Source organism: Raphanus sativus, chromosome 6 (assembly GCF_000801105.2).
Source record: "Raphanus sativus cultivar WK10039 chromosome 6, ASM80110v3, whole genome shotgun sequence".
Taxonomy (NCBI): Eukaryota; Viridiplantae; Streptophyta; class Magnoliopsida; order Brassicales; family Brassicaceae; genus Raphanus; species Raphanus sativus.
The window spans coordinates 21,799,212-21,826,531 of NC_079516.1; the positions used below are offsets into that span (position 1 = coordinate 21,799,212).

The window sequence follows — 27,320 nt, forward strand, 5'->3', positions numbered from 1 at the left end:
CTCTGGCTCGACGACATCTCGTGGACTAAGGCGGTTTTCAATTTGGAGGCACCATCAAGAGATGTTTCGGGCGTTACGTTATCATAATGCACATGACTAATTAATAGCGTACTCACGTATCGATAAAAGTGCAATCAGATATGTAATAGAATAAGTCACATAAGAGCATAAATATCGGTCGTTTCTAACAATGGTCCTAAGTGATTTTGGTGTGGGGTCTATCACTTTTTCTCAATTACCCAACCCATATGTCCTAATATAAGCAATGTTCTAAACTGTGTCCTTAGCTTTTTTCTCTTCTTCCTCTATTTGATTGGTTTATTTTATTTTTAGTTTTTTTTCAGACAAAAGAAAATAATAAAAAAAACAATTTACCTTAGGACTTTCACAAGTCCTATTGATAATGATGCCCTAAGTACATTAAAATTTAAAAGACAACCATAACAAATATTTCTCCAAAGAATGAATATACAATCACTACGAGGACGTAACGGGAGTGATCCTCGGAACTGCAACAGGAAACTCATGAATCTCATCACTCCATGGGTTAGACTTTTCAACCGGATCAATTGTTCTCAAAGCTTTCCAAACTGCACTATTACACTTGAAACCGGACCCAAAAGCAATCTGCCAAGTTCTGTCTCCTCTCTTAATCCTTCCTTTAGCTTCACTATACGCAAGCTCATACCAAAGCGAGCTACTCGAGGTATTACCAAACCGGTTCAACGTCATCCTCGATGGCTCCATATGCCATTCGGACAAATCGAGATTCTTCTCTATCTCGTCAAGCACGGCTCTACCTCCAGCATGAATGCAGAAATGCTCGAACGCTAGCTTGAAATCGGGAATATAAGGCTTGATCTTCTTGACTTTGAAGACTTTGCGTGCCACGAGGGTTGCGAAAAAGAGAAGCTGTTCGGACATTGGTAAGACGAGTGGTCCCAGAGTTGTGATGTTTGTCTTGAGTGCTTCTCCGGCTATTGCCATTAGGTTTTTGGAGAGGGAGACTCCGACCTTGCCGGTTTCTTCAGCGTTGTTGTCTTCTCGTTGGTAAACGCAGCCAAATGCGTTGTCGTCAGCTCCTTTGTGCGTGCGGACGGTGTGGATGAGCTGATATTTTGAACGGCTGCGATCGGAAGAGCGGTTCGAGAGAAGTACGGCGGCTCCACCCATACGGAAGATGCAGTTAGATAGAAGCATTGATCGGTCGTTGCCTAAGTACCAGTTTTGGGTTATGTTCTCTGTGCTCACCACTAGTGCGTATGAGTTTGGCTGGACCTGCATTATTAGCATGATTCGATAAGAACACGATTCTTGAATCTAAATGACAAACTATGAACATGGCTTTTGTGAATTATGCTATTATGTTTCTACATGGAAGGTGTTAGTGTTGTAGCGTGTATGCACCTAATTTTGTTGTAACTATTTGAGAACTTTAATTCAATTGAATTTGCCTACTAGCTTAGAGATTTAAGAAACTTGCAAGCATGTGCGACCACGTTGGTTTCTCAACTGTCACAGACATGACATATATTATATACTAGATTAAATATTAGTATACTTCTACATTTTTATATTCGATCTAGCATTTCAGAGTACATATTTGTTACAGGGGATTGTTAATAATTACGAATCAATCCTACATGCACTGTTCTTTTTTTGTTCAATAGATGATACTCCTTTGAAATGAAAAAAATGTCATAAAACTTTTATATTATATTATATAAGTAAATAAAATAAAACTTTGGTCATTAACTCAAGACATTATGATTTTTCCGATTTCACAACTACCACCTACCCATTAAAAGACCTGTCACTGTCAGACTTTTCATAGACACGTGACTTGTTTGATCTTTATGCTTTCATACAACTCATATTATAAAAAGTTCCATCGATACAAATGAAACAGTATCTCAAATAATTCGATTTAAAATAATTGTCACAGTAATAACATGTTTATAGCGCGTAAGAGCATCTCCAATCTCACTCCATAATTTACTCTAAATTAAGAAATTGAGTGGAAAATGGAGTGATGACTAAAAAATAAAAGCATTACTCTATTATTTTTTGGTCATCATTCTATTTTCCACTTCATTTCTCAATTTAGAATAAATTATGAAGTTGGGTTGGAGATGCCCTAACAGTGACAAGAAAAAAAAAGGTATTCCAAAAATAAAACACATTAAATGCTTATTAAGTGAGACATAGCAGAAAATAATTAAAACTTATTGTTCTTAAAAACTTTTAAAATTCGATGAGCTGTCGTTAGCCTTTTCAAACATTTAGGCTAAATAAGAAAAGTCACGACGACCCTTAACAAAAAGACTCAAAAAATTAACCGGACTACACCAAACCGAATAATTTATTAAAACATAATCTTAAGTAGTACTAAAACAAATTAAAGAATAGAATGTTTACCTGGAGAAGCTGTTTTGCGAGATCAATGGAGATAAGGCCAGCACTACAACCCATTCCACCGAGATTATAGCTCAGAATATTCCCTCTAAGCTTATACTTATTCACAATCATAGCAGAAAGTGACGGCGTTGGATTAAACAAGCTACAGTTAACCACAAGGATACCAATATCTTTCGGTTTAATACCGGTTTTCTCAAGAACAGCATCGATAGCTCCGAACATAACCGTCTCTGCTTCTTTTCTCGCTTCCTCCATACAAGGGTTCGGAGGAACACGAAGAAGAGCTTCAGGGAAGTAAGTCTTCTGACCAAGACCGGACCTCTCGAGGATCTTTTGTTGGAACGCGAGATTGTCTTCAGTGAAGATACCTACACGTTGAGAACGGTCCATGAATGTTTCTCGAGTGCAGATCAAAGAAGGGTCTGGTTTGTAACATGAGAAGTCGAGGAGGAAGACACGGCGAGGACGGGTGGTGAAGTAAGCGGTGGAGAGAGAGATCAAGAGCGCGGTGGCTAGAGTGGCGGAGAGGAAATGGAAACGGAGGTGGTTGTAGAGGAGAGTGAGGTCGCTGAGGGAGAAAGATGAGAGGTTTGCGAGTGTGGCGGCGAGGAGAGGGAGGAGGAGGATGTAGAGAGCGTTGGAGATTAGGTAATGGTAACCGAGTTTGACATATTTGAGACGAACGGACAAGAGGAAGTTGGGGAGGTTGTTTGGGTTTGGGTTTTGGTCGGAGTTTGTAACGTGGACGGGGACAGGAAGGCGAGGTTGGTCTTGATTCTGGGTCATGGTGAGAACGATGAATGGTTTAAGCTTTGTTGTTTGATGTCGGGACTCGTGAGGATGAATGAGAAGAGAAAGGAGTAAATATGTAGAGAAGTGTCAAGAGCCTGAATAGTTGGAGGAGCTTTGAGAATTTAATGGCAAGTTTTTCTCAAGAGAGAGAAGCTTTGGTTAATAAATGTAGTTAGGAAAATGGGAGTTATTTAAGGAAAATAATGTTTTTTTTATAGAAGTTACAAAAAGAATAATCTAACAAGTTCAAACTAGTGCATATAATAACGATATTCGTTTCTGCAAAATAAGAAAAAATAAAGATTATGTTTTGGATATAATAAAATGGTAGCATATACAGCAACCATTACGTATTACTGTTATAATTTTTAAATTTTTATATGAATAGTAATTTAATATGAATAGTGAATTATTTATATTTTAAGGTATACTAGATTTTGACCCGCACAACCGTACGGGTATTTATTTTCATGTTTATATATATATTGGTTTATTTAATTACTATATATTTTAAGATTATTCATATATTTAAATATTTAAATCACTATTTCAACTACAACAATTTTATAGTTTTCATGCTGTTAATTAACTAACTATTTCAAATGATAACATATATATATATATATATATATATATATATGTTGCTTCTATCATGTATTTATTTTATATTTAATTTATTATGATTCTGATCCGTAATTCAAAGTGCTAGATTTCCTTGAAATTTTTGTTTTGTTTATTCAGTTTATATAATAAATTATTGTATATATAAAAGTTTAAGAAAATTTAACTTTTTATACATGTATATATAGTTTACATGTACATATAGTTTATTTTAACATTTTGACCCAAAAAAGTATATATAGTTTATTAATGTTAAACCATTCTATCAACATATTATATTTTTAGATTAAATGTTTTATATTTATGAAAATAAAATATACTAACTTATCAATTTAAAATAATTTTATCATATTTAGTTCCATATAGTAATCTATTATATTAAAACAGAAGTCACAACTTTGATTCATGTGTGATATTTTAAAAATGGACCCCTAACTAGAATTGACTTATCATTCATTAATTACTAAACATATAGTTCAATAATATATCATTTTTAATCTATTAATCCTAAAAATCAGAATTGGTTAATATTCACATATTGATATCTTTTCATTTAAAATTTAAATATATATATTTTTAAATTTCGAAAAATCTATTAAGAAGATCTTAACAAGATCTTAATTTTCAAAATTATATGTAAATTATTTTAACTAATTCCGTTATTAGTTTTGAAATATTATTATTCATTAATATATTCGGTTGTCTTTTATAAAATGAAAAATAAAATATTACTCCCTCTGTTTCATAATAAGTGTCACTCTGAGCTCATTTTCTTGTTACACAAAGAGTGTCACTTTACAATTCTAATGTAAATTATACTAACTTTCAGCTGAAAATTAATTGCAAACTGCATTTATTTTATAAATAATTTTATTTATCTAAAATACTATTGGTCAAAGAGGTATAATTAATTACAACTTACATATATTTCAACAACTTTCTTAATCTGTGTGAAAATGTCACAACGACACTCTTTAAGAAACGGAGGGAGTATATCTTATTTTATATATTATGTAATCACAATCAATCATGTTAATTTTATCATATCGAACTTAATATGATAAAATTATATTAAATTTATAAATTTTTAAATTTTATTTTCATAAAAATAAAATATTTATCTTAAAAAAATAATATGATGACAGAAGGGCTTAACATTAGCAGGCTATATACTACATGTAAAAATTAGCATATCTTACACTTTTGTAAATATAATAATATATTGTGTAAAATGAATAAACCTAGAAAATATTGCTAAAATGAAATCCAGTTTTGAAAGGCGGGTAAAAATTTAAATAAAAAATAGTTGTCAAATATGTTATTTATGCACATATTAATATGTTTAATAACAAAAGGCAAATACAATAAAATAAATATATAATAAGAAGCAAAAAAAATGTACGATAGTTTAAAGAATTAATTATTTACAATATGCAAACTATACACTATTGTATTTGAAATAGCTTTATAAATATTTAAATATATAATTAAAATTAAAAATTGAAAATGTATAATACTAATGATCTAAATAAATATATATGCATATAAAACTGAAAAATAAAACCGCACGGTTGTGCGAGTCGAAATCTAGTTTTAATTAAAATGTTAGATTTGTTAGAAATTACATACTTCAGAATTATTTTGTATTTAATTTACTATAATCCCGACCCATAATTCAAAGTGCTAGATTTCTTTTAGTAATTTGTTTTGTTTATCAGTTTATATAATAGATCATTGTATATATAAAATTTTAAGATAAGTTAATTTTTTATACATGTTATATAATTAAACAGAAATGAATATTGCTTTCCAACAAAATCTTTTTAAAATCTTTGTAAAATGTATTTTTGAAAGTAATCATTTTAAGTGGCTATTATTATCATTACAATATTTTATATAATTTTATTTTTTTTTATAAATCAAAACTAAATTAAATTTAAATTTCTGATTATATTTTTTGACAACTACAATTTAAATTAATAAATCTTCGAAAATAATTTTTAAAAGGATTCTGAAAAGATTCTTCAAAGATTTTGTTAGATTTTTTTAATTAATCTTTATTTTTATTTTAAATAAAAATGAAGATATTAAATGATATTATTTAATATGAAGATTAATAATAGATAAAAATGCAGTGTGACCAAGTCTAGTAAGTAGTCTATTTTTTTAAAAATCACACATGAATTAGAAATCATGACTTCTGTTTTAGTATAATAGTTGTCTTGGCTATTATTATCATTACAATATTTTATATAATTTTTTTTTATAAATCAAAACTAAATTAAATTTAAATTTCTGATTATATTTTATGACAACTACAATTTAAATTAATAAATCTTCGAAAATAAAATTTAAAAGGATTCTGAAAAGATTCTTCAAAGATTTTGTTAGATTTTTTTTAATTAATTTTTATTTTTATCTTAAATAAAAATGAAGATATTAAATGATATTATTTAATATGAAGATTAATAATAGATAAAAATGCAGTGTGACCAAGTCTAGTAAATAGTCCATTTTTTAAAAAATCACACATGAATTAGAAGTCATGACTTCTGTTTTAATATAATAGATATTGAAAATGTTTTAAATATATATTAAGGGTTTCAGCTAAAAGCGGATAATGTTATTTTATTTATATATGAGTTTAACTTGTAAGTTTACAAATCAACAAGTGAAAACATAAGTTAAACCTACAATTTTATTGGAGAAAATTATAACTTCAAAGCTTTTTTTTCATAAAAATGGATAAATATAAGTTATGAAAGAAAATGAAGTTATGTTGGGAGGGAAGATGCAACTACCCCAACGAAGCTTTTAATGTCGAGATTGACACCTAAGAGACGGCGATGACTTGTATCCAATTGGTGGCTAAAATTGCCGCGTACGCTCAGAGTACTCTTATTATGCCCTTCCTTTGACCTATTATTTCTTAGAATACTTTTCTTTTGTGAACAACATGCATACAGTGAATATGTGGGACCTACAGTGTTATGTTGTGTAGGCTTTGATCGGTATATTCACGGAATAGTGGAATGGCGTGTGAAACGCAATTCTATAAATATTTTATCAATTAAATAAATATTGTGGAATGAAGAAAAAACGTCTGATAAAATGTAAAGAAAAATTTACTAAGTGGAAAAAGTGAGTTTTAGTAGATTACGGTGGAAAACTTTATAAATCAACACTTCCATATTATTAAATTATATGTTAATATACTATTTTGAAATTTAAAATACGTAATAATAATTTTTCAAATGATAAATAAATTTATATTAATTTTTATATTCTTAAATGTCAATCTATTATTAAAATATATTGAAAAATAAGCTAGATATTTATAAGGGGAACTAAACTATTTTTAATAAATTTTAATTGTTTTTCACATTTTTAATAATTAGTTTAATTATTGATATTTGTATTTATTATAACAAACTGAATACCATATAAAATAGTTTGATCAATTAAGGTTTTCCACCATTCCGTAAATTTTAATTTTTTCACAGCTTAATTAATTTTTTCTGTATCTTAACTATTTTTTCCGCGATTTTGCGATTGAACAATGGTTACCAATCGAAACCTTAGTGTCTGTGTGAACTGCGTTTTTAATACATTATATGTGTATTAGAGGATTTAATTTAATAATGGAAAAATAAGTGGTCGTAGAATGAAGTTTGTTGAACTAACCACGAGGAAAATATGTATTTTACTGCTACTAAATAGCTACCAAATTTGTTCCTAAATATACTGATGTGTTTATCATAGATAGAGAAAACATTAAAAAAATATTAAATCATACAGCTTTACCGAAATAACCACAAAACACTTCATTAATCTCAAATTTTTATAAACCTGTGTTGATCAGGCCAAAACTGATGTACATTTAGTCAAAATATTAATTTTTGCTTAATGTCAATTTTTAACAGAAATATAAACAACATCGTTTAATTTTAATAAAAACAACAGAATTTTACAGTAAAAATAGTGAACTTATACATTTTCTCATAAAACTCAAACACTTCATTAATCCTAAAAAAATATGAATTTGTAATGTCGAAGACAATTTAGATGTAATTTAATATCAGTTTTAACTTAATACATTTACTCTTAACGAGATTAAAACGACATCTTAGCACAATAGTTATTAGGCATAGGCAAAATACTAAGAATCAAAGATCCTAACCATATCCAAACCAAAAGAAAAATGAATTTCTACATGGTACAACATGTAAGAGTACAGAAAAATCTTGTAAGATGATATATAATACATTTGACTCCGAAGTCTTATTAAAAGAATGCAAACATGTTACCTAAAACTAAAAACCTGATTTTTAAAATAGTTCGATATAAAGATCCAAATTAGTTTTCAAAATAAACATTTAAAATCTAAATGAGTATTTCAAATACCCAATTCATTAGAGACACATGTGTTATATCAATAGAAACACATACATGTTATATTATTAGAGACAAAAGATAATTGATCACTAACTTAAATAACCATATTTAGCAAAAAAAAACTTAAATAAGCATCAACTATATATTAGAAATAATCGACTATTTTATATGCTTATAGTTATATCAACCGAGACACATATGTATTATATTATTAAAGACAAAAAACCGACCAGTAACTTAAATAACTAGCAACTATTTGAAATAACCGAATAATTGGATACATATATATATATATATAGAGAGAGTGTAATGTTTATGAATAGTTCGGGTTATGATTTATGTACATACGCATAAATCATAACCCCAACACGGTTTGAGGTTTTAACAGGAAAATATCATTTGACTATTTTGACAAAAAATTTGATTTTGCGGTCTTGGCGGAAAAACTAAATTTCACGGTTTTAACGTAAAACTTGATCTTACATTTTTGGCGGGAAAATCCAATTCTCCAGTTTTGGCAAGGAAACACGAATTTTTGATTTTGGCAAGGAAACAAATTTTTAATTTTAGCGGAAAAACACGATTTCACAGTTTTGGCAGGAAAACAAGATTTGCAGTTTTGGCAGGAAAACTCAATCTCATGGTTTTGTTGAGAAAACATTATTTTGCATTTTTGGGAGAAAAATTCGATTTTAAGGTTTTGGTGAGAAAATATTTTTTCGATTTGGCAAGGAAAAACCGATTACACGGTTTTGACAGGAAAACACAATTTTGAGGGTTTGAAATGAAAACATGATTTCCGGTTTTGGCTTGGAAAAAATAATGTTATAATTTTGGCAGAAAAACTCAAATTTATAGTTTTGGCATGAAAATATGATTTTGCTGTTTTGGCAGGAAAACAAGATGTTGTGGATTTGGTGAAAACATGATTTGGTGGTCTTGACGGAAAAATAAGATTTAACAGTTTTGATGGGAAAAAAACCAATTTAAAATTTTGGTGGAAAAACTTGATTTATGATTTTGGCGAATCTTATGATTAAAGTTGGCTAATATATATATATATATATATATATGAGAAATTGGGTTAGATTTAATTTATTACAATTTTTTATATATATATGATAAAAATACAATTTGGTGTAGTAAAGCTGGTTTAGAAATTTGGTTTTCTTATTTCTTTATATACTAGGTAATAATATGTGCCATGCGCGGTGTGAGATATTTTATAAATATTATCTTAATATATATATATATATATATTTTTTAAATTATTTATAAAACATAGCTAAAATATATTTAATGATTAGTCATTTATCAATTAAAATATAAAACATATTTATTAAATTTTGAAATAAAATTATTTATATATTTTAAATATGTTATATGGTTTAATTTAAAAGATACTAAAATTGATATATATATATATATTAATACAATTGCCTGTTAAATGGAATTTCATAATCGTATGATTTTGATCATTTGTATCTTATTATAACAAATATTTAGCCATTGTCCACATAAATTTTCAATTGGAAATAAAAAAAAACCAATGTATATTCGTTAAATTTTTTTAACTATATTATAAACAAACAAATCTAAGTTTTAATGATTTCATATTTTAATTGAATTTCGTAATATAAATCAAACAAAAAATAATACACAAACTGTTATCAAAACTTTATTATTCAGAATAAATAATTATCATATATATATATATATATATAAATATATATATCATATCATATTAGATAATTTCGTACAAATTATTTAAAGAAATAAAAAAGAGAAACGTCACAAAATTATATAGATTACTAATCAATATTATGGTTAGTTTAATGAAAGTATAATATATATTTAGATGAATCAATCTATTTCTCTAAGGATTCTAAGAGTCATGTTAGTTATAAATTTTGTGAGGTTTCTCTTTTAATATATAAGGATTTGATTTGAGTTATATGTTAGTTATAATTTTTATTGGTTTGGATATGCATAACTCACTATACATTACAATCCAAAGCATTTTAACCCAATTTACTAAGTCCATAAACATGTTTTATTGATTAATCCATTCTTACCAAATTCCTATTTTTATACCCATTAAGAACTTTTCGTTTCATATTAAATGTCGTTATACATAAACTTCGTTACAGAATAAGTGTCATTTAAAAATTTTAATGAAAAATCTATTAACTTTATATTCTATGACTGTTTATATTTTCAGTTTATTTTTCAATTGGTCGAAATATGGTTAATTATATAAAATGATGTTATTTAAAAAATTTACAAAATTAAATGTTTTCTTTATCTTCGTAAACAAAACTAAAACAACAATAAAAAAACGCATGGATAATAATCAACATGTATTAAATAATTTTTTTGTTGGTTGATTTGTATCTAGGCCTGGGCACGGATCGGATATTCGGGTTTTTGAAGGTATTTGTGATTTGCTTCGAATGTTACGGATATCTGATTTTTCGATTTGCTTTGCTTCGGAAAAATACGGATATTCGGAAAAACGGATATCCGGAAAATAAATAGATATTTGCGGATATTCGCGGATACTTACGGATCTCTCATTTGTTTTGATTAATACAAATAATCTTAAAAATTTGATACAAATTTGTTTTGTAAAATATATTTTTTGCATGATATAAAAGATAAAAATTAAAAAAAGCAATGAATCTTCATATTTTGTAAATTTTTAAACTTAGTTAAAATTATAATAACACAAAACTTAAAAAAAAATTATAATTATCGTAAATATTTTCTCTTCCTTTTATGTAATACTTTTATATAAGTAATAATATGAATAGAATCTATCAAATAATATATTAGAATAATAATTATATAATTTTATACATTTAAAACTTTAAATATAATCAAAATATACATGTATTTATATATTGACGGATCGGATCGGATATTCGCTTCCCAAAATTTTAATATTTGTGATTTGCTTCGATTTTGACGGATATTGAATTTTAGTATTTGCTTTGCTTCGAAAGCTTACGGATATTCGGAATTTTCGAATCGAATAGCAACGGATAACGAATCGAATCAAATTTAACGGATAAAATGCCCAGCCCTATTTGTATCCAATGTATCACATTGGATCAAACTAAAAGGATATAACAGGGAACATAAAGTAAATAAGAGAATTAGTTGACAAAAAAAAGTAAATAAGAGAACTGAATGGGCCATATAAAGTAAGCTGGAGAACGTTGGGGAGACAGCTTGAAATGTAAGTGTTATAGAGTAAGCACATGACATGGTGAATTTATCAAGAGGGATACACACTATAGAGTAAATAAAGTAATAGAGAAAAAGAAAAAGTCAAACTCAGCACAACACTTCTTTTACTCTACTCAGACCAAGTGGAAAAATTATAAACCATTTTGCACTTTTTAAACAGTTACTAGTGTTAAAGAAAGTAAACCATATTCCACTTGATTGGTATTTTTTTTTTTGACATCAAATCAAATGGTTATTCTTTTACTTAAATTTGAGATGCCTGAGTAACCAGACTGCAATAAAACAACCAAATTAACATAAAGATCTATAGAAAGTAAGCGCAGTCCTAGCTAATGAATCAACTATCATATTTTCTGTTCTTCGAACATAGCAGATCTTGAAATCCGAATAGCACATCTTGAAAGTTTGATTTATTTCCAACTCAGTTGAGATTCTTGGCCAGACTTGTAGTTCCGCCAGCATTGTAAGTAATTCCTTGCAATCTGTACCAAATCGTTGAGAATCCGGGTGTTACAACATTGTTTCCATTGCCCATTTTAAAGCTTCCAATTCCGAGTGTAAAGCTGACTCACTCCTCCTCAAGTTTCTCGTCCCCAGTAGTTGAATCTTTCCCCTCCTATCCTTCCAAACTCATCCAATTCCACTAAACTGATCCGTAGAAGTCCAAGAGCCATCTATCATGCATATGTCGCCCAAGCTTAAAGCTTGAGGCTCTTGAATAACTTGATTCGGATTCATGTTCTCCCTGGCATTGTACCAAGCTTTGCATTCACTCTCTGCATGCATGACTAACTTCATAAGATCCCTTTCTAGTCCCATGAATAACTTATCATTCTTAACCTTCCATACGTACTAAATAATCCATGGATATGGATCCCTATCATTTTCAGGCTCTATTATGCTATTCTTCCTCCAATACAGATAATCCATATTATTGTATATGCTCGAGGTATGGAATATTTGAGGACTGGATGGTGTTGATGATTACGTCCATGTTTGTAGAGCTGGTGGACATTCAAAAATTGCATGAGAAGCGGTTTTTTCTGGCTCTTCACATCTTGGACAGTAATTGTTACATCGCATGTTTCTTCGTACTAGGTTCCTCGTAACCGCTATTTGTCATGTGATCAATTGCCACATAAGATGGCGAATCTTTTGTGAAGTATTCACTTTCCATGCAAAGGCTTGGAGTTTAGTTATGCTGGATTCCAGAACTTGTTTTTTCTGTCATCCTTCAGTATGTTTGTGGCTACCCAATATCCAGATTTTACTATGTATTGACCATTTTTGGTATAGTTACACCAGAACGTATTTGGTCGATGAGTTGGGCTTATAGCCAAACTCTGTATACATGGTATATCCTCATGATGAACATACTATTCCAGCATTCGTATATCCCACTCTTTTGTTTCAAAGTTAATAAGACTACTAACTGTCATTTCCGGATGTACCATTGGGGCACTAGGTCAAGCTGATCTTGCTGGAAATGATGGGATCCATGGATCCTGCCACACCTTAATCTCATATCCTGAATGTACTTTATTTCTGATACCTAACATCAATAGCTTCCTTGCCGCTACGATACTTGTCCACACATAGGATAGGGTATCTACTGAACATATTCGCAACGGCGAGCTCAGTCGATAGTATTTGCCTCGTAATTCCCTTGCCACTAATGAGTCTGAGAACTGAACAAGATGCCACAGCTGTTTAGCCAAAAGGGCTAAGTTGAACTCATGGATCATACGGAAACCAATTCCTCCTTCATCTCTATATGCACACATTTTATCCCATCTAGCAGTGAATCCTTCTTTTTGGTGGATTTGAGCTTCACCAAAATTGTCCAATGGCACTTGCGAGGTTCTCACAGATCTTACTATGTATTGACCATAGCTTCCTTGCCGCTATGATACTTGTCCACACATAGGATAGGGTATCTACTGAACATATTCGCAACGGCGAGCTCAGTCGATAGTATTTGCCTCGTAATTCCCTTGCCACTAATGAGTCTGAGAACTGAACAAGATGCCACAGCTGTTTAGCTAAAAGGGCTAAGTTGAACTCATTGATCATACGGAAACCAATTCCTCCTTCATCTCTCTATGCACACATTTTATCCCATCTAGCAGTGAATCCCTCTTTTTGGTGGATTTGAGCTTCACCAAAATTGTCCAATGGCACTTGCGAGATTCTCGCAGATCTCTAGAGGGAGTAAGAAACTAGACATCACATATGTCGGGAGAGCCAGTAAGATAGACTTAATCAGTACTTCCTTTCCTCCTTTTGATAACCATCTGCCAGTTCATCCATTCACTCTGTGTAACAGCTTCTCCTTTAGACCCACTGATATCCTCTGGTATTCCTAAATATGACCCCATTTCTTCTTCATTTTGGATTCCCAGTGTGTCTTTGATCTGTTGACGTTCATTCGCTAGTATCCTCTTGCCAAAGAGCAGAGAATACTTTTCAAAGTTTATGCATTTTCCAGATGCCTGCCCATATTTTCTGACTATTTTCATTAACTTTTTCACATTCACGGGACTCTGTCTTACAAAATAAAAGGCTATCGTCAGCAAAAAAAAGGTGGGATACCTAGGGGCTAGCGCGTGCGACTCGCATCCCCATTATCTTCCCTTGATTCTCTGCTTGACTAAGAAGGCTAACGAGCGCTTCTGTGCATAGAATAAATATGAAAAGAGACAAAGGATCTCCTTGACGTAGATCTCTCTCTGGAACTATATGTCCCCTGGGTTCTCCATTTATCAAAACTTGGTACTTGACCGAGGTGACACATCTCATAATCCATTCAATCCATACCTCGGAGAAGCCCATCTTTCTCATGACATCCTCTATAAAAAACCATTCCATTCTATTGTATGCTTTATTCATGTCTGTCTGAATGGCCATTCTCTTAGCTCGTCCTCCTGGCTTGGTTTGCAAAGCATGAAACATTTCCTGTTCTATCATGACATTATCTGTAATTAGTCTCCTTGACACAAAAGCCGACTGAATTTTAGAAATCAATTGTGGGAGAACCTTCTTCAATCTTTGGCATAAGATCTTAGATATTATTTTATAGCTGACGTTGCATAGACTGATAGGTCTAAAATTTGTCATCTCGTTCGGATTTGTCGTCTTAGGTATGAGAAAAATATTTGTGTCATTTAACCCCTGCGCCATTGTACCTTGAAAGAGAAATTGATTAACCATAAGAGTTAAATCATTTTTCACAATGTCCCAAACTTCTGATAGCTGTCCTCTAATCTGGTCCAAGAGCGTTTTCTGGATGCATAGCAAAAAGCGCTAGTTTAACCTCCCATTCTGATATTGGCGCTGTGAGATCTTCATTTATTTGTCCAGTAATAGTCTTTTTAACTTCCGTAAGTGCTTCTGCTATATCCTCTAGGTTGGATGAATCAAAAATTTGCATGAAATAATTAGTAGCAATGGCTACTAGTCCTTCTTCATCTTCAATCATGTTTTCATTTTCATTTAAGAGTTGTATAATCCTATTCTTTACTCTCCTCTGTTTCATTAGTGCATGGAAATTTTTTGTATTTCGGTCTCCTTCCTTTAGCCATAGTACTCTGCTCTTTTGCCTCCAGAACATTTCTTCTGCTTTAAGATCGGTAGATAGTTTCTTTAGAACGGCAGCTATCTCTTCAGATGTAGCATTATCATCTGAGTACAAATCTTCTACATTTTTTTTTAGTTCTTTCACTAGCTTTTCTGAATTTATGTTATTCTCTTTTTATCATTGGCTCAAAATTTTCCGACAGCTAGCAATATGATCCATAATACTTGTTTCAGGCGGTAATTTTTCTAATTTTCATCTTTTAAGAATGATTTGCCTTAACTCCTCGTTATCTACCTATTTTTTATCAAATTTTATTACTCCCTCCGTTTTATATTAAGTGTCGTTTTAGAGAATTTTTTTCGTTGCAAAATAAGTGTCGTTTAGAGTTTCAATGCAAAATTTATTAACTTTATTCTCCATTCATTTTTCTATTGGTTGAATTATATCGGTAATGATGTTTTTATATTGAAAATATGCAAAATTAAATACTTTCTTAATCCGTGTGCACAAGTCTAAAACGACACTTATAATGAAACAGAGGGAGTATTTTTTTCTTCTCACTGGTCTTTTGAGAATATTTTTTTTTTTGACAACAATAAACTACTCTATCGTGATTTCACCGGTTCAGAAGGCCAAACCAATAAATGCTGGAGACAACGTACCTACAGTCACAACCAATAAATGCTGGAGATAGCGGCATTGATTAAAAAAACAACTACGACCATGGCAAATGCATCAGATTTTCTTTTTCAGTCGCTATATAAATTAATAACCAACAGATGTGGCGGTGGAATTAACAATTACAGAAGCAATTCCGTTTACTTGTAGCCAAAATCGTTCCTTGGCGACTGTTTTTAGTTTCTACATCAATAAAGTTACTTCTGTTGTAACTTTATTTCTTGCTGCTGACGTTAGTCGCATTCTTTATAAAACGAACAGGGCTTTAGTCTCCCTTGACTTTCTAATAACGTCAATCACCTACTTCTTTTATAAAAAGTTTTTGTGTGTTTTGACCATGTTTTTGTTTTTTTTTTGTTTTTTTGCCATCTAAAAGAGTTTTATTAACAAGGCCCAAGGCCCAGAAACAAACATACCACACTAAAATTAAAAACACCGAAAATTACAAAGCCCAAAAGCCTAAAAAAACCGAAAAGATTTAGGCTCAAAAAAGCAGCCCATACGACGAAAGCGATTACACGCGTCGGGTACACCGGACACGTGTTCAATCTAAACTCCAAACGGGAGCACGTGTCCCAAACACTACCGCATGACCGACAGCACGGCGGAGCAAACGCCGAAGACAACGATCTGGCTCTCACGCCGGCGGAACAATCCGAATCCTTGTAACTGAGACTTTTCCTCCGAAACACACCGGAGACAGAAACCACCACTCATCATCTTCACCTGAACTCGATTAAAAGAAGAGTATCATCGAAGCCAATTCCGAGATCTCCTCCAAAGCCAGGGAAGTCGTAATCTTCTAATCCATCGCCTCCTTCACCGGAGTAGAACCTCGCAACATCGAGGTCTCCGCCTGAAGTAAAGCCACACACACCATCAAGTCGCAGTAGGAAACCGGAATCCAACCAGAGCCACCGTCGAGAACGGAGAGGCCGTACGACGCGGAAGCAGAGAGCCGACCGCTCACCCTCATCGTATAGGTGCAACGCCGGAGACATCGCCGACCGTCCACCATAAGAAGATGCGACGCCGGAAACTAAAAGAAAAGCCGAGCAAAAAAAAAAAAAACAGGGGGAACGACGGAGCCGGACCGACGGTGGCTGTGGGAGCCACGCCGTCGGCCGGAGACAACAAGCTTTTACGGTGGTGGAAGCCTAGAGAGAAGGGAGAGAAAATCTCTAGAGAGAGAATATCCTCTAGCAATTGATTTTGACCATGTTTTTGTTTATTATTCATTCGGTTTCAAATTTAATGTCACTACACATTTTTAATAAAATACTTATCCTTTCAAAATCTGAATACAAAAATTTATTATTCTTATATAGTATATGATTTTTTATATTTTCAATTTATTTTTCTATCAATTGAAACATAGTTAAATCTATAAGTAATAATGTTATTATTTAGAAAATATATAAAATAAATATTTTTATCTGTATACATAAATCTACAACAACACTTGATGGAGATAGTATCTCACAAGTGACTCATTCTACATTTTCTCAGTGAATGTAGAAATCATATATACCAAAGGTTGTCGAATAATCAGTAAGACCTGATTTTCTTAACCGAGAACGAATGTCCTAAAAATTTATCATAAAAATCTTCTGTATGCGAAGTATTGGCTTAGATACTTTTCCTAGGATGATGTTATAAGAGAAAACTGATTGATTGTGTGAATACGAGTCACCGATTCACGTATAAAATATCAACGGATTCACGTATAAAATGTACACATGCGTGTGAACGTAATCGGTTTGGCGTGTCTCAGCACAATATGGGGGAGGCTTGTGTCATGTGTGTAGTCATCTAAAATATACGTATTAGTTCTGATTGCGTAAGAAAATTCCTACCAAACGAATCAATTCTGGTGAGAAATTATTCTCGGAAGAAACCATTTATTGTATTCTTTACCACTCACAACTCTTTCTTCTTCATAAATCAGTTTTACAAACATTACTTGTTCAAGTCATTCCTAAATTATACACCAACTATTATATAGGTATAAAATGACGTTTTGAAAATGAGTTGATTTTTCTGCAGTGCACCTGATAAGACCCTAAGTACTATGGTTGAAAATTTCTAAGCACATCTCCAAAATTAACTTCAATTATTGAAACTTTATGAAATTCCACTGTAAAAAATTTCATATTTGAAGTTTCATACTTTTTTTTTTCCGGCTAAAATTGTTTATTAATTATTGTCCAAATGGACATTGTTATACAAGAAAGATGGACATGAATGGAACAGGCTCCAATCTGTCGGAGATTGAATAGATTGTCTTGCTAACAAATCGGCACAAGTATTACTACATCTCTTGACATGAACAAATTTTATGGCATTAAAACTTGATTTTAAGGCATTAAATCCTTTCAGTTATATATCTTTCAAATAATTTTGTCCATTTTTATAGTTATCATTTTAGTTTTTATAAAAAGTATTATATGTAAAGTACAAATATATTAATAACCGTAAAGCAAAATATTATACAAAACACTATTACAGTAAACATTTAATACAAAATTTTAAAGCAAAAATACAAATATAAAATTATACGAAAACAAAATCATTACATCAACTGACAAAAATACATGATTTCAACAATTTTTAGCTTTTAATCTATAAGTAAAAGTAAAAAATCATTTCAAAATACATGTAATATTCTACTGTACTATCTTACGAATTAATAGTTTTTATAATACTTTTATTATATGGTCTATCGCTACATGAAAGTTCTATGATTTTTTTATATTTATCAATAAGAAGGAATATAGTACAAAATGTATAGTTTTTAAAGTTTAGTTAGAAGTTGTTTTTTTGATAAAAGCATCCGTAAATTTCAAATTTTAAGGTTTGGCAACTTAAAAAATGAATTTTTTTTTAGAGATGCTCTTAAAAATAGTGTTGTTGACTTCAAATTTCAACAATCAAAACTATATATATATATATGCACACAATATTTTGGACGTGTTTTATGATGATTATATATTTATAGACATATTTTGGGTTTATTTAACAAAATACTTCTTGTCTTGCTAATGGAAATAGTTTTAAACGTGCAAACTGGAAGAATCTATCTTATTAAAGGTGAAGTATAATTTCGGTGTGTTTGGATACTTGGATAAGAGTATTAAAACAATTTGGTGTGTTTGGCTATAGGATAGCATGAAAACATGGATAGTATTAAAAAAACAATTATGGCTTTTTTGGCAATATAAAAAGAAAAATCGATTTGTAATCAATATCTCATCAAATATATTCAGTTACCATAACTCAAATACATGTAATAAATTCCAGATAAAATATCTTACTTTTAAATATGGAAACAATAAAAGAATTATTAATAAATAGATTATGACAAATACATGATACATCTGCATTGTAAATATATTAAAAAAATACAGACCACTTAAAAACGGAAAACAAATAAAAATTATTAAACAAAAAATAATAATATCACGATACAATTGCATTACAAAATGGTGAGACATCTAGAATATATAATATTCACATGAGAACTATAAAATATTATAATGTTCTTAATTATGTAACAGGTTAGACATTGAGATATTATAACCTCTCAGGTCCACCTCTTATTGCAATTACGTGACATGCAAACATATTCATATTGTATATATTGGTTCCTCTCAAGTCTGAGTTGGTTCGGATTCATAATTCAAATATTTATAAAATAAATATAATTTTGGGTATGTTACGGCTCTGGATTGGTTGGGCTATTTAGGACCCCAAAAAAGACTCAATGTACCCAAAACACGGAAGATATCCAAAATATCCAAACATTTACCCGTAATCTAACCCGATGAAACTAAAAAGTACCCAAAATTTTTACCGACCTGAAATATATTTTTAAATTTAAATTTTACCCAAAAACCCAAACTTGAAATTTATATGTAATACCAAAAACATGTCTGAAATACCTATACCAAGTATATACAAAATATTTCAGACACTTTGCGCATCCAATCAGATTTCGGGGAGGACCCAAGCTCAAATAGAGACCCGCGGATCCAAAAAATATATTAAATAGGTACTCATAATAGATTCGGACATGAACTGCACATATATTTTCGAGTTGGATTTTGTTTGGTTTTTCAGGTCCGTTAAATACCAAGACCTAAGAAAAAGTTATATAAAATGTATATACAAAATCTCAAATTAACTAATTCATAAACTATATAATTTTAAACAAAATTCTTTGCTTTGATATAATACGGTTTTAGAACACAATAATGTACAATAATCTCAAAATATTAATTGGTATCAAATTTTATTTATAATTCAAAAAATCCGCGCTTTTTAAGCGCGGGTCAAAATCTAGAATTTTATTTAAGACACTATGGGCCTTAAACTTAAAGTATATGATCGGTGTAACGTTTCTTGTATATATGAAATCAAGTTCTAACTATTGTGGATAAATATTTAAGTAACTTACGTTTAAATTACTGTTGTAATTTTTATAATTAAAATGTTGGTGGCAGATAAACCCAAATCTTAGTTTATACGTTGTGTAATTAATTTTGGTAAGATTTGATCTGAGTCATTGATAAAATGCCATTTTAGTCAGTAAGATTTGATTCAAGATAGAGCCACATTTAATTTAGACTACAGGGCAATAACTTTCTGACTTAATCATCATCATCTATAACACTACTAAAAGGAGAATATGAAGCTCCCTTAGAGTGTCCACCTCATTTAATTAAATTAGCCAATAGCATTGGAGGTATGTTGCCACGTCAGATATGAGTTTGTGTAAATGGGCTTCGTGATTTTACAGCAGCCTTTTTTGACCATTCCTATTTTTTCGAAGCCCATAATCGTTTCCTATCGTCTTCTCTTCTTCAGACCATAATCTCGCGATATCAACTGCAAGACCTTTTCTCTTCCTTACATTCGTTCTTCCTCCTTCTCACGATCAATCAATCCTCTCCCCACACCTTATTACTCTTTAATCATGGAGTTAATGGTGAATCATTACCGTCTCCGGCGATCTTAACTCCAAGCAACCAAACGGAAACGACGGAGCCGAGGCGATTAAACATAGTGGCAAATCCGGTGCTTCGTGAGCCGAGCCAATGAAACGTACCGGCGATTCAGGTGGCTCCTCCGCCGTACCAATCAACCGTTCCTCCGCCGTCCCGATCAAACGTTCCTCTGCAATGGCTATGATATCCTCGATGAACATCGCATATTCCGCGTCGTCCCGGTAATGCTTCTGATCGAGTTCAATTGAAACCATAACTGCTGTTAATTATTGCAATTAATCATAGCTCCCCACTACATCCTATTCAATTCATTCTCAACGTGTACTAAGATGTTGTATATATAGTAGACCCACGAAGAGTTGTTTCAGATAAATTGTTATCGCCTTCTTTTTGTAGCTTACTATCTCTCTAACAATGACTAATCCGCAGTTTCTTTTCACTGAGTTGAAGGAGAGGGTGTCGGAGGCACATGGTTTCAAGAAGGTAGATGAGCCGATGGGTGTCAATATGGTTTTGGTCGAGGAGAAGGTATTTCGTATCCAATAGAAATTTCCAGAAATTTGTTTTTTTTTTTAAATTGTTTAAGCCCGGAACTTAAACTAATCTGTATGCAGTATATAGTTTCTTTGGTTGATCACAGTCTACGCTTAATCATACCTCTATTTGGACACCTAAATACGCTCCTCAGAGAAGGGGCTGTTTACGAGCTCTCCGACTTTGATGTAACCATCAGCTTATGTATTTCGCAGAGAGAGAGAGAGAGAGAGAGATTGAATTTGGTTCATTTGATTTGTTTAATGCAGGAACGGAATACAGCAGCAGACTTTATTTTATGCTATGAAGAGATGCAGCCCTTTGTTCAAACTTTGCCGTTGGTCATCTTGCAAAAAGAAATAGTCCTCTCAAAGCTTGTCTCTGGATTACATATGAAAGCAAGATTCTCTCTCAAAACCCTTCTCGGGTTTGCTATCTTACCACACTTATATACTCATGAACAAAGAACATATATTTTTCTGTGTGGATGTATAAAGAACATTTATTTCTTTTTTTTTGCGCAGGTTGATTGCTGTTTTATCCAGAGATCTTTTGGACAGCTTTATTCCGTGAGTATTTGTTAATCTTCTTTTATTCTTTTCAGCTGCACAATACTCTTTTATAGTTTTTGAAACTGCTTAGGATAATAATTCTTAATCACTGTCGATGCTGCTAACACTTTCCGAATACAAATATATTCTATGGTTTTTGCTAACACTTATATTTTGTTAGAGTATTCCAAATACTATGCCGTAGCATACTTTGGAAAGTTAAAACATAGTAATGTAATTATATAACTAGCGGAACTGTGGAAATTAATACTTTCGAAAATCTGTGAACTGGACAATATAGTTTTTTCACATCTGTGAACTGATGCGAAATAGCTAAAAAGTTTTTGTATACATTTAACTTTTTCAGATTCTTCCATATTTTTCATCCTTAAGTTTCTAATGTATAATTATGTTGGTTTGAACAGCCTACTGCAATTCATGTGCCTAAAGCAGCACTGAATGAACTCAATGATGAGCATGTCAGACTTCAAGTATTTCTCAGATGCTGAGTCGTAGTGACAAGCTCATTTAAAAGGATTTACAATTTTTTTTACTGCAGGGGCTAGGATGCTGTGAATGAGATACTCTTATTCTATGGAACGAAAGAAGCTACTAAAGGAAGAATGTCTTACTCCATGGAAACTCTGAATTTCCCAGTAATGTCTTACTCCATGGAAACTCTGAATTTCCCAGTAAACTCTTAACTTGACAGGTACTGATAACTTTCCCTGCTTACACAGCTTCATTTATCTGCCTCTTATGATTGTTATTGGTTGATTTCTGCACAACATGGCCTCCGAAAATCAATCAACACTGTACGAGCCCAACAAAGAGATTGATATCATGTTGAACCAGGTCAGTAAAAACCAGATCCACCTTTGTCATATTAATTCTGTTGAGATGAAACTTCAAATTATTATTTTTGTTTGTGGACTGTTTTAGATAGCTGCAGGACTATAAGTAGATATAATGCCATTGCCAGACCTGAATGATCCAGCTAATTTTGCAGATTTCCTGGAACTTCTGGTCAGAACATCCAGGACCCTGACAAGCATTCAGAGGTTGAGAGCAAGCTGCATAGGCAAAATATACATTTGGAACAAAGTTCCAGTTTGGAGTCTATTGGTTTGATTTATTTCTGTGCAGGTTGTTATTCCTTCACCGACAGAGACCCTTTCCTAATTTAGACTTGCCCTCATGACTACTTCGTTCGGAATCAAGAAAAATATGACAACCGTTTGGTAAAAGGTACAATTTTCTTGCATAGAGATACATTATATAAGCACATAGTAGGTCCCTTTTTTATTTCTTGGGTCAACAGTATTAAGTTTGCTGGGTAATATATTAATGTTGCAGGGTCAGAAGGTCAGCTGGTCAAGTTGAAATTTGAGTTTCTGTTGCATCGAGTTGAAATTTGAGCAGACATCATCCTCATTGGAACCCCATTTTTCTTTCATAACTCAAGGTCACCGATTGTTTTTTTTTTTTTGCAGGTGAACCTAAGAAATCGAAAGTGTCACATTCGTAGCTTTAACCTTCAGTTATAAAGTTAATCACAACACTAAGTTGCTACCTTTGGTACACTCCCCAAGTCCTACAGAACAGATGTATGTATTTTCTTAAGAAATACGAGAAATACTTTTTCAAATCTTTTGAAGGTATGTATTTTCTTAAGAAATACGAGAAATACTTTTTCAAATCTTTTGAAGTGTCATTGTATTATTTTCTTGACAAACTAATACATTAATCTTAATAGTATTTACAAAGAAAATGTTACAATATGGTTTTTAGTCAAAAGAAAAACATAGATTTTTTTTGATAAAGGGTTTCATAAAACATGGATGAAAAAACATAAATACGTCCAAAGCTTAACTCGAGATGCTTGAAAGAGTTTTTTTCATGTTAACTCTTACGTTATATATTTATTGTTTTTATAGTATATAGGTGTCGCATTTGTATTAGTATTCACAAAGATTAATCCAGCTAAAGAAAAATATACAATATAATTTATTAACTAGAATATGTATTGTTCTAATTAAAAAAATGTGTGTATCTATATTTATGTTCATATATTTATGCGTGTACTTTACCCGACTGATTTTGGTTGTGTGTAGAATCAGAATATTGTTAAACTTTATAATTTGCTAAATATTCTAATAACATTAAATATATTGTTCAAAAACCAAAGAAAAACTTTAAATAAATTTTAAATAATATATAATTACTTATGGATACAAAACAATTTCCATGTAAAATTAGTTTTTTTTCTTTACTCATCCAGAAGAAATTAGTTAAACTGACCAAAAATTATATTTTCACCATTTTTCATCGTAAACCATTAAACATCGAACATTTTCCGCGCGTAGCGCGGACATCGCATCTAGTATATATAATGAGACATTTTCTTCTCTTCTCAAGGTGTCTACATCAGATTTTAATAAATGTTTGTGGAACCAATTTTTATATTTTTGTTTTAAAATAGTATGTATTCATAGGAATATCACTAAATATCACTTAGTGGAATAATTTATCTAATCTATTAAAACTGAAGTACAAATTAAAACTAACCCTTAAACTTGCACAATATTTACAATCACATGCCATTGAATTAATTAATAAGTTTAATGTTAAGTATTTATTATATTTCCTTTATTTAACTAAAAGTAAGATTACAACTTCCTATAATCTAGCTAACTAACAAATTTACCATATTTTAATATTCTATGCAATCAATTAAAGATAAATTTTATTATTGTTATTATTTTTATGTTATAATTAAAAATACTCCTAATTTTGATAGTAAAATATTGACCCAAAAATTGAAGAATGAATCGTTCATACTTTATATAATCATATATATTAAACAGTTGCTAATTCAAAACTAAAATAAAATTACTCAATATAAACTATAAAATTATTGTGTTTAGAAATTCCATAATAAACAAATATTTAATAAATTTAAATTGTAAAATATATACTAACATTTATATAAAATAAATATTTATTTATAAATATGTCAAAAACACACACATCTACTTTATTAAAACAGAAGTACACATATGGATTAGTCCTACAAGTTGCACAGTATTTACGCCTAAATGCCACTAAGAATTAAATTAAACTACCTAATTTAATGCTTATATTTTCCAGTTGAGTTAATGTGTTTTCCTAATATAAATTAAGTTACCTATTTTAATGTTGTCTTTTTCAGTTGAGTTAACGTGTTGTCCCAATATAAAATTTAATTTTCTTTCTTTATTAAATCAATTTCGAAATTATTTATAATTTTATTAATGCTGTCTTTTCAGTTTAATAAATACATTTCCTAATTCTAAATTTACCACATTTAATGATAATAAAAATCGCATATGATATGGTAGGAGATCACTATCTTTTAATATTCGAACCAAAACAATTTTTATGTTAAGTTTAAGTTTTTGCCATACATTATTCAAATTTATTTGTTATATAAATTTTTACTTTTATATTTTAAGAATTTTAATTTTTTTTAAACAATTCAAATGAGTTATCCGAACAAGAACATGAACCGAAATTATAAATACCGAATGAGGCTAAAACCTTTCACCCCAAAAATCTAAAACCCAAAGAGACCTGAATCAAATCCGAATGAATATCTGAACGCCCATCTCTACTACAAGATATAGAAACTGAATCATTTTATTTATTTTCAAAAAATTATTTTCCATTGATTTTCTCATTAGTCTACAGTAATTATGAAAACTAATTGTCAAAATCCAATCTGAAAATTATTGAACACGTAAGCCCATTTATAATGAATTAGCAGTTAGATCAAATATATATTATATTACATTTCATTTTCTTACAAATTATAATCTTAATTTTTATATGTTACAAATTTGTTAAAAGTCTAACAATTATTTATTCTTACAAATTTTATAAGTAACGTATCATGTTTAATAGCATACTAACCATATTGTGTATTTTCATACTTATCATTTAAAAACTTTGTTTGTTATATATCTTACACATACATCTAATCATATAAATGTTAGATTTGTTTAGGTGATCTCCAGTGTCGGTGATACATTTTACGTTAAACGCAAAAATATAAAATTACTTAATTTAATATGATTAAATTTACAAATATAACATTTAGTACACCCAAATTAAGATTTAAATTTAAATACCTAGTGTGATTATTTTTTAACAAATTTAAATTAATAGAAATTCCAAATATTTGGAGTTCGAAAGCATTATGACCCACACATATACTATTTTAATTAGGATAACTGAATTTATATAAGAATATTTTATTAAAATTTTAATTTTAATTTTTGTTATAACTGCAAAATTAGTTTTCGATATAAATTTATTATCAAATATTACAAATACATCATTTAATACAAAAAAAAACTAAAAACAGAAAATAAATACCCGTGCGGTCGCACGGGTCAAGATCTAGTGACATTTAAACTAGAACGCCTCAATACTACCAAAATAATAATTTTACTTTTTTAATTATTTCAGATAAATATAATAATATACAGTTAGAAATATGGTCTTTCGGATACCCGTTCAAGTTTGGATCGTTTTTTCAGGTATTAAATTTTAAGTTTTGGAATTAGGTTCCGTTCAAGTTTTATAATTTTTTTGGTGACTTTTGAGTCGGATCCTCTTGGTCCGAGTGGGTTCAGTTCTGATATATTGGAACTTAAAAATATCCAAATAATTAATATATCTAAAGTTTCAAATATTTTTACCAAAAATAACCATATTAACCGATTGAGTTTATATCTTTTGTATCCAAACTAAAAATAACCTCAAAATTACCAAATAACAAAAAATAATCATATTATTCGTTTTGGTTCGGATTCCATTATGATATAGAAGAACCTAAAATATTCAAATAATCAATATACATTTAGTTACATATAGTAACACATCTAAAATATATGATACTGATTATGAAATACAAATATTAATTTTTTAAAAGTCCAAATCAAAACCCGCACGAATGTGCGGGTCAAGCTCTAGTGTATCATTAAAGAAGCTCACAACCCGGGTTCGAATAGAGAACATGTGCGTTTTGCATTTTTTATGATTAAATTTAATGAAAGGCAATTATGATTTTTACAAGGCGTCTTCTTCTTTAGACTTTTAGACTTTCTGCAATATTAACTCCGATAGCTCATAATTTTTCAAGAGTTATACATCAGTTTCTTCGTTTTTGCCATTTTCATGAAAACTTCATGAATTTTTAAATATACTACTCGATTATAGGATGAAATGAGTGAAAATTAAGTTTTTAAGAATTTCGGTTTTTGGACTGAGTCAGTTTAAATCGTCATCATTGGTGTCTGAATTACGTTTTTCCAGTGATTTTACGGCCTTCGGCAGTGAGTTTTCGAACGTAATTATGTAATGAATTAATGATTGTTGGGTCATTTTAAATTAACTTACGGCCTATGACACTCAGTTTCTACATAACCTTTAAAAGGTGAGGCTGATGCGTCA

The 27,320-nt window shown here is 30.5% G+C and overlaps 3 protein-coding genes across 14 annotated transcripts; 1 reads left to right on the forward strand and 2 right to left on the reverse strand.

The window, feature by feature from the left end:
- Nucleotides 1-355: 355 nt before the first annotated feature.
- Nucleotides 356-3,386, reverse strand: LOC108813534 (3-ketoacyl-CoA synthase 20). Its single transcript, XM_018586117.2, has 2 exons — nt 2,419-3,386; nt 356-1,278 (listed from the first exon to the last, which is right to left on the reverse strand). The coding sequence occupies exons 1-2, from the start codon at nt 3,202-3,204 to the stop codon at nt 478-480; spliced, it is 1,587 nt and encodes a 528-aa protein (XP_018441619.1). The 5' UTR covers nt 3,205-3,386; the 3' UTR covers nt 356-477.
- A 10,350-nt stretch (nt 3,387-13,736) lies between these two features.
- Nucleotides 13,737-14,430, reverse strand: LOC130495651 (uncharacterized). The gene is made up of 2 exons (XM_056987078.1): nt 14,092-14,430; nt 13,737-13,970 (listed from the first exon to the last, which is right to left on the reverse strand). Exons 1-2 carry the CDS (start codon nt 14,428-14,430, stop codon nt 13,737-13,739), a joined length of 573 nt encoding a protein of 190 aa, XP_056843058.1.
- A 6,112-nt stretch (nt 14,431-20,542) lies between these two features.
- Nucleotides 20,543-23,525, forward strand: LOC108806944 (uncharacterized). 12 transcript variants are annotated; one of them, XM_056989490.1, is made up of 9 exons: nt 20,543-20,960; nt 21,190-21,267; nt 21,354-21,461; nt 21,543-21,671; nt 21,798-21,842; nt 22,250-22,303; nt 22,384-22,679; nt 22,834-23,072; nt 23,181-23,525. In XM_056989490.1, the coding sequence occupies exons 2-7, from the start codon at nt 21,235-21,237 to the stop codon at nt 22,402-22,404; spliced, it is 390 nt and encodes a 129-aa protein (XP_056845470.1). In that variant the 5' UTR covers nt 20,543-20,960; nt 21,190-21,234; the 3' UTR covers nt 22,405-22,679; nt 22,834-23,072; nt 23,181-23,525. The 12 variants fall into 12 exon arrangements, 5 of the variants coding, with proteins under 5 accessions (XP_056845470.1, XP_056845471.1, XP_018434662.1 ...); XM_056989491.1 differs by having other exon boundaries at nt 20,545-20,960; nt 21,169-21,267; nt 22,767-23,072; XM_018579160.2 differs by having other exon boundaries at nt 20,545-20,960; nt 21,169-21,267.
- The last annotated feature ends 3,795 nt before the right edge of the window (nt 23,526-27,320 follow it).